Source organism: Pristiophorus japonicus, chromosome 9 (genome assembly GCF_044704955.1).
Source record: "Pristiophorus japonicus isolate sPriJap1 chromosome 9, sPriJap1.hap1, whole genome shotgun sequence".
Lineage (NCBI taxonomy): Eukaryota > Metazoa > Chordata > Chondrichthyes > Pristiophoridae > Pristiophorus > Pristiophorus japonicus.
This window is the reverse complement of record NC_091985.1, coordinates 183170493-183179264: the sequence shown is the minus strand read 5'-3', so window position 1 is coordinate 183179264 and position 8772 is coordinate 183170493. Positions and strand designations below refer to the sequence as shown.

The window sequence follows — 8772 nt, the reverse complement described above, 5'->3', positions numbered from 1 at the left end:
CTGCCTAAGTGGCCACACATGCGCCATGTTACCTATCCTGACTAAGATGGCGACCGCTGAACCTGCTCCCACTGCCGGGGAAAACAGTTACTGCCAAGAAAGCCGTGAAGAAAAGGGTCACTGAACCCCCAGCGAATGGTGGCAAGAAGCGCAGAAAGTCGAGGAAGGAGAGTTATTCCCTCTACATCTACAAAGTGATGAAGCGGCTTCACCCTGGCACCGCCATCTCCGCCAGGGCCATGGCCTTCATGAACTCATTTGTGAATGATATTTTGGAGCACATCGCGGGTGAGGCTTCCCGCCTGGCCCATGACAACAAACGCCATCAGCTCCCGGGAGATCCAGACCACCATGTGCCTGCTGCTGCCCGGGAAGCTGGCCAAGCATGCAATGTCGGAAGGGACAAAGGCGGTGACCAATTACACCAGCTCCAAGTAAAACTGCGCGCTGTCCTGAGAGATCAAACCCAAACATAACGGTTCTTTTAAGGGCCACCCACAGCCTCTCTGAAAGAGCTACACAAACCCATCATCCTATAAGAAATAGGAGCAGGAGTAGGCCATTTGGCCACACGAGCCTGCTCCGCCATTCAATAAGATCATGGCTGATCTGATCATGGATACAAGTCAACTTCCATGCCCGCTCCCCATAACCCTATACTCCTTATTGCTCATAAATCTGACTAAATATATACAATGACCCAGCCTCCACAGCTCTCTGGGCAGAGAATTCCATAGATTTACAACCCTCTGAGAGAAGAAATTTCTCCTAATCTTAGTTTTAAATGGTCGGCTCCTTATTCTGAGACTATATCCCCTAGTTTTAGTTTCCCCTATGAGAGGAAAGATTCTTTCTGCATCCACCTTGTCGAGCCCCCTCATTATCTTATAATTTTCAATAAGATCTCTTTACATTCTTCTAAACTCCACTGTGAATAGGTCCAACCTATTCCACCTATCTTCATGTCAACCCCCTCATCTCCGGAATCAACTTAGTGAACCTTCTCTGAACAGCTGCCAGTGCAAGCATATCCTTCCTTAAATACAGAGACCAAAACTGTACGCAGTACTCCAGGTGTGGCCTCACCAATACCCTGTAAAGTTGTAGCAGGACTTCTCTGCTTTGATACTCTATCCCCCTTGCAATAAAGGCCAGCATTCCATTTGCCTTCCTGATTACTTGCTGTACCTGCCAACTAACTTTTCGTGTTTACTGTAATTATTTCATGACAACCTTTGAAGTTCCAGCTGTAGATTTAGTTTTGAATTCTCAGATAAGCAGTTGCACTGTTCGGTTCGACCTTAGCGTCGCTGTGGAATATCCCGCTAAACTACAAACATGGTCCCTGGTCGCTCTTTCCCTTTGATATCACCTGTTCATTTACACCACGTGCCAACAAATAAAGAGCTTGTTTTAGGGGTGAGACTCAGACATTAGCCACATCATTCCCCTTTCAATTGAAAAAAAATTCTCGTTAGAGGTCAAACCGTTTATTAACCTGAGAGTTTGAGTGTAACAACCCAGAATGGGAATTTTTACAGATCGCAAAACGGGGGCAGTTTGAACACACTGTCTCTCATTTCTTTTCACAGAAGGACTTCCAGTTCTGCTCTCACTGCCTCCTGTGCGGGGGATCGATCGATAATAAGAACATAAGAATTAGGAACAGGAGCAGGCCATTCGATCCTGCACCAGCATTCAATAAGATCGTGGCTGATCTTTCAGCTCAGTACCCTTTACCTGCTTTCTCTCCATACCCCTTGAGCCATAAGGGCCATATCTAAAGCTGCATTGGCTGGGAATCAAACCTATGTCTCACATAGCTCGCGAGAATTCTACCCCTGAACCACCAAAGCTTACTCTAAGATCATGCCCTCTCTGCATTCACCTTAAGTCCTCTCAAAATCTTGTACATTTCGATAAGATCACCTCTCATTCTACTGAATTCCATTGAGTCGAGGCCCAAGCTACTCAACCTTTGCTCATGTCAACCCCCTCATCCCTGAAATCAACCTAATGAACCTTCTCTGAACTGCCTCTAAAGCAAGTATACCCTTTCATAAATATGGAAACCAAAACTGCACGCAATATTCCAGGTGTGGCTTCACCAATATCTTATATAGCTTTAGCATGGCTTCCCAGCTTTTATACTCCATCCCCTTTGCAATACATACCAAGATACCATTGGCCTTCCTGATCACTTGCTGTACCTGCATACTAACCTTTTGTGTTTCATGCACAAGTACCCCCAGGTCCCGTTGTACTGCAGCACTTTGCAATCTTTCTCCATTTCAATAATAACTTGCTCTTCGATTTTTTTTTCTGCCAAAGTGCACGACCTCACACTTTCCAGCATTATACTGCATCTGCCAAACTTTTGCCTTCTCGCTTAGCCTGTTTATGTCCTTTTGCAGATTATTTGTGTCCTCCTCACACATTGCTTTTCCTCCCATCTTTGTATCGTCAGCAAACTTGGCTACGTTACACTCGGTCCCTTCTTCCAAGTCGTTAATAGAGATTGTAAATAGTTGGATTCCCAGCACTGATCCCTGCGGCACCCCACTAGTTACTGATTGCCAATCCGAGAATGAACCATTTATCCCTACTCTCTGTTTTCTGTTAGTTAGCCAATCCTCTATAATCTAGGAATCCCCAGTTTTACAAAGCTTGAGCTGGAATGTGTGCCGTTACAGAATTATTGGTGATTCAGTTTAAAACTGAACCTGAATTTAACGTTGATTGTAACAGCCTGGAATTTTCTAGGGAAATATGGAATATGATAAAAGGAAACAAAACGTATTTGGAAATATTTGGCTAACGTTGAAGTTTTGAACATAATCCGCAATTTTAACAATTATTGGAGGGATTTTTGACTTTCTAAATCGTTTGCGGACTAACTTTTGAGGACAGTAATTTCAGCCCTGAATTCATTGGCGGGCTACAGAGATTGTGATTGGACATCGGAAATGACCAATGAAATTCACCACAAAGCGACCAATCACAAGTTCGCTCCCTGCATTCCTCCAGAAGATGTGGGAGGAGTTTCTCATTCTTTCTCTGAACGTGTGGATTGTGGAAATATCTGGAAGAGGAAAAAGCGGCGGTAAAGCTCGGGCCAAGGCCAAGTCTCGCTCCTCCCGGGCCGGACTGCAGTTCCCTGTGGGCCGTGTTCACAGGCTCCTGCGGAAGGGGAACTTTGCTGAGCGTGTGGGTGCCGGAGCCCCGGTCTACATGGCTGCTGTGCTCGAGTATCTGACCGCTGAAATCCTGGAGCTGGCCGGTAACGCGGCCCGTGACAACAAGAAGACCCGCATCATCCCCAGACACCCGCTGCTGGCCTTCCGCAACGACCAGCAGCTCAACAAGCTGCTGGGAAAGGTGACCATCGCTCAGGGCGGGGTGCTGCCTAATATCCAGGCTGTGCTGCTGCCCAAGAAAACCACCAGTGCGTCCAAGAGCAAGTAAAGCGGACAGGATTTAATCGAATAACCCAAAGGCTATTTTCAGAGCCACCCACAGTATCTGAAAGGGGTCCTTAATGTTGGATGGATCTCCTTTATCCGTGGATCTAATTTAACATTGAATTTCAGCAATGAAGCTGGGCGTTCCCTGATCTCGGTTATAAACCGGTCACTCTCTGTCGAATATGTAGATATCTAGATCACCAAACACTGCCACAGGTTTGCTGTTAGCGGAGAGAGACCTACTTCAGAGAAATACAAAACAGACGGAACCTGAACGTGAGACAGGCCTTCAGTGAACACGTTGTGTGAGCCGAATATAAACGGATGTTAAGAACCGAGTATAAAGGAAATGAGCGGTTGATGGGCCCAACGTTTCTGACTGAGAATTAATTTGTTGGTTCAAGTCCGTTTTAATTTCATGGGGGACTCACATGAATGTTTTTCGTCAACATTCATTTCATTGTCAAAAAAAGTGCAGTACAAATAATTGTCAGACAGGAATCTGTGAAGCCCCGCCCCCGCACTTTTTTGACAGACATGCGACAAGCCCCGCCCCCTGCCGGAATCATTCCATGGACGTACTACCGAGAAGAAACACGTGAAGCTCCGACTATCTCCACTCGGTCCTTGTACAATGCTGCTGTTACAAGCTCATAAGTCATTTCTGAACAGACAGGGATATTAAAATGACAGCGGTTGCGATGGCCGGGAATCGAACCCGGGTCAACTGCTTGGAAGGCAGCTATGCTCACCACTATACCACCATCGCCTACATAGCATGTATTGTATTTATGACTAACTAGGTCTTGTGGCTCTTAAGTGGGACAAATACTATGTTCAGAACCTGAGCACTATGCTGGGACTCTTTCCCTTCAATTAAAAATGGTTACTGTGAAGAGTTAACTTGCTTGCGATGAGCCCACATCCCATTTATTAGTTTAAAGCCCTTTTAGCTTAAAAAATAATCAACAGATTATGAGGAATATTTTTTGTAAATTTTAAAAGTTGCACGGTCTTTTGATTAATTTGAGCGACATAATCCTGCTGGAAGGCACTGAGTTTGGTTCAAAATTACCATCGTGTGACTATTATATTAAAACCAGCCTGGTTGCAATGGCAGGTATCGAGCCTGGGAGGTGTTTGCAAGACAACTCTGTTCACCACTATACCACCATCGTGCTCTGCGTAAACTGTGAGCTTCTGTATGTACAGAGCACTGGTCATGGGTCATTGGAGCATTACTGGACCTTTACTCCTGCTCCTATTTCTCATGTTCTTTTGTAAATGTGGATTTTATTTTGTACCTGTCATTTCTCTGTTGTGTGCATATCATTTTTCTAATATGTGAATGTGGATTTAATCTATATTTCAGCTTCTGATATGTGATTGTGGGTTTTACTCTTACCCTGTCAGCCCCGGGTCGGTAAGTGTGGATTTTACTCAGTGCCTGTCAGTTTCTGGAATGTGAGTATGTGATTGATTCTGCACTTGTTGGCTTCCGTTGTGTGAGTTCAGGTTTTATTCTGCACATGTCAGTGTCGGATATGAGTGTGGGTTTTATTCTGCAACTGTCAGTTTCTGGAATGTGAGATTGGGATTCCTGTCACTTTCTAAAATGTGAAGATATGTGAGCGATGGTGTATAGTGAGTGGTGAGCTGTCTTCCAAGCAGTTGACCCGGCTTCGATACCCCGCCACCGCAATCGAGCTAAGTTTACCGCCTCGCAGACCAGAAATGATTTATGGTACCTTGCAGCAGGATCTTATAACAGCAAACCCGTTGCACTGTCTGTTGACAGTGACCAGTTTATAACCGAGAATGTGAGGGTCATTTCTGATCAGGAAACTAACAGCTTAATTGCAGAGATTCAATGTTAATTGTGATCCATAGAACAGTAACCAGCCCTTTCACAGAAACTGTGGGTGGCTCTGAAAAGTGCCTTTGGGTTACTAGATTAAATCTTGTCCGCTTTACTTGTTCTTGGACGTACTGGTGGTTTTCTTGGGCAGCAGCACAGCCTGGATATTAGGCAGCACACCGCCCTGAGCGATGGTCACCTTTCCCAGCAGCTTGTTGAGCTCCTTGTCGTTGCGGTTGCCAGCTGCAGGTGTCTGGGGATGATGCGGGTCGTCTTGTTATCGTGGGCCGCGTTGCCGGCCAGCTCCAGGATCTCAGCGGTCAGATACTCGAGCACAGCAGCCATGTAGACCAGGGCTCCGGCACCCACACGCTCAGCGTAGTTCCCCCTCCGCAGGAGCCTGTGAACACGGCCCACAGGGAACTACAGTCCGGCCCAGAAGGAGGAGACTTGGTCTTGGCCCGAGCTTTACCGCCACTTTTTCCTCTTCTAAACATTTTCACAATCGACAGGTTCAGAGAAAGAATGAGGAATTCCTCCCACATCTGCCTTTGTGTGTGTGTGTCTGGAGAATGTAGGGAGCGAAGTTGTAATTGGTCGCTCTGTAGTGCATTTCATTGGTCTTTTCCGATAACCAATCACAGTCTGTTTAGCCCACCAATGAAAGTAAGGCCGAAATTACTGTCTCCAACAGTCAGAATAATGACTTTTTAATTCAAAACCCACGCCAATAATTTTAAAACTAGCGGATTATGTTAATAAATTCACTATTAGTCAAAGATTTGCCAACACGTTTTAATTTATTTTGTCTTATTCCACATATCCCTCGCAAGTTCCAGGCTGTTAGTCAAGATTAAATTCGGGTGCTATTTCAAACTGTCTGTAATGGGCGGGAATCAATCGCCACTGATTCTGTAACGGGATACATTCCAGCTCAATCTTTGTAAAAGTTGGGTTCCATAGATTATTGATCGATCCCCCGCAAAGGCGGCAGTGAGACCAGAACTGGGAGTCCCTCTGTGAAAAGGGAAGAGGGACAGTGTTCAAACTGTCCCCGGTTCTGGTCTCTGTAAGAACTCCCATTCTGGGTTGTTACACTGCGGGGAGTGTCGGGTTAATAAACGGACTGACCCGCAACAGGAATTGAAAAATAAACTTGAAAAGGGCTTGCGAGAGAGAATGTGTGATTTAAACTGAGTCTCAGCCCCTAAACAAGCTCTTAATTCAGCAGGCGGTGTAAATGAACCTGTCTGAGAGCAAAGGGAAACAGCGAGCAGGGACCATGTTTGTAGTTTGTGGGCGGGAAATTCCAGCGACACTGAGGTTGAACCGGACAGTGAACCTGCTTATCGGAGAATTCAAAACTAAATCTACAGCTGGAAGTGCAAAGGTTCGCACACACTTGTTCAGGAAATAATTAGTGATTTGAGTCTAAAGGGTGATGCGTTTGTGCAGCTCTTTCAGAAAGATTGTGGGTTGCTCTTAAATGAGCCGTTATGTTTGGGTTTGATCTCTCAGGACAGCGGGCAGTTTCATTTGTAGCTGGTGAACTTGGTCACCGCCTTTGTCCCTTCCGACACGGCGTGCTTGGCCAGCTCCCCGGGCAGCAGCAGGCGCACGGCGGTCTGGATCTCCCGGGAGCTGATGGTGCGGCGCTTGTTGTAATGGTCCAGGCGGGAAGCCTCACCCGCGATGCGCTCCAAAATATCGTTCACAACCGAGTTCATGATGCCCATGGCCTTGGCGGAGAAGCCGGTGTCGGGGTGAACCTGCTTCATCACTTTTTAGATGTAGATGGAGTAACTCTCCTTCTTCGACTTTCTGCGCTTCTTGCCGCTTTTCAGTGGGGTTTCGTGATTACTTTCTTGGCGCGTTTTGCGGGGGAGAGAGCTCACCGGCCGCCATCTTGGTCAAGGTGGGTCTTGCAGCGCATGCGCGGCCTTTTGGACAGGGGCAAAAAAAATGGGCGGGGCTTCAGAGTCTCTGTCAGTTTGATTGGACAGATGTTTGTGCCCAGCTCAGTGGCCCCGAAAAGGGAGCCTTGTTGTGCTGCTTGTTGTCTGGTGACCCTGGCCAGCCCGGGCCTCACCCTGTCGGGCCAGCCCGGGCCTCACCCTGTCGGGCCAGCCCGGGCCTCACCCTGTCGGGCCAGCCCGGGCCTCACCCTGTCGGGCCAGCCCGGGCCTCACCCTGTCGGGCCAGCCCGGGCCTCACCCTGTCGGGCCAGCCCGGGCCTCACCCTGTCGGGCCAGCCCCGGCTCACTCTGTCTGGCCAGCAGATGCTCACCCTATTGGGCTAACTGAGGCTCACCCTATTGGGCCAGCCCGGGCTCACCCAATTGGGCCAGCCGGGTCTCACCCTGTTGCACCAGCACAGCCTCACCCGATTGGGCCGCACAAAAGGCCCAGTGACCAGCAGAGAAAATCAGCAGCTCATTGATTTTATTCTCACTTTGCCCACATTGGGTGCTGAACTGAACCCAACCCTGTAAGCTGGAAATGTTGTACATCATCGGCCTTTGAATGTGGAAGGAGAAATGTTTGTTCTGTATGTGGGAAAGTATTTTGAACATCTGTGTGACTGGAAAAATACCGACACACACACATCCGAATGAGAGTAAACCAGAGCACTGACTGTGGAAAGTGCTTCAACCAGTTACACAGCCTGAAAAAACATTGCACCATTCACAGCGGGGAGAAACTACACGTGTTCTGTGTGTGGACGAAACTTCAACTGATCGTCCAACCTGGAGAGGTACAAGGACACCCGCACCATGGGGAAACCGTAGGAATAAGGAGACTGTGGGAAGGGATTCAGTCACCCGTCTGATCTAGAAAATCATTGTTGCAGTCACACCAGGGAGAGGCCATTCACGTGCTCGGTGTGTGGGCATAGTTTCACTCAGTCATCCGATCTGCTGAAACTCCAGTGAGTTCACACTGGGAAGTGTGGGAAGGATTCACTCAGTCATCTGAATTGTGAGTTCACAAGTGACTGCAGGGGTTGGGTTCAAATGTTATTCCTGCTGTTAATCGCATTCTGACTGAATCGTGTTCATTCTGTCAGTTGGGATTTGTTTCTGTTGATAACCTCGAAAACTGGGCTGGAGTTTAATATTTTGATATTTCAAATAACACTGTGTTGATATTTGATGTTTCCATGATAAGAGGAGACAAATTGATATCCTGTCACTGACTGCACCATGTTGCGCCTTTCCTCCTTTCTAACTCTAGACTATTTCAGTTCTCATGCCTTTGGTTACTCTCAGGGACAAGTCACAGTTCCCCATACCTTCCCGAGTGCCTCTCTTTGCCTTGGTGTCCAGGATAGCGATAGCTAACACGCCCGGGATCACTAAACACAAAACCCAGTCTGTTAATCACTTTCAGCTACAGGACTTAGCGTGTGCCCACAGCATCTCTCTCACCTTCGATGTGTGAATAGAGTAT

General features: G+C 47.4%; 1 protein-coding gene and 1 non-coding gene across 2 annotated transcripts; one reads left to right on the top strand and one right to left on the bottom strand.

Annotated features, from left to right (window-relative positions):
* The first annotated feature begins 309 nt into the window (after positions 1-309).
* Positions 310-5464, top strand: LOC139273985 (histone H2A type 1-H-like). Its single transcript, XM_070891051.1, has 2 exons — positions 310-434; positions 3078-5464. Exons 1-2 carry the CDS (start codon positions 310-312, stop codon positions 3463-3465), a joined length of 513 nt encoding a protein of 170 aa, XP_070747152.1. The 3' UTR covers positions 3466-5464.
* trnag-ucc (transfer RNA glycine (anticodon UCC)) lies at positions 4162-4233 on the bottom strand. The gene has a single exon. It is a non-coding gene; the product is annotated as a tRNA-Gly (tRNA).
* Positions 5465-8772: the final 3308 nt, after the last annotated feature.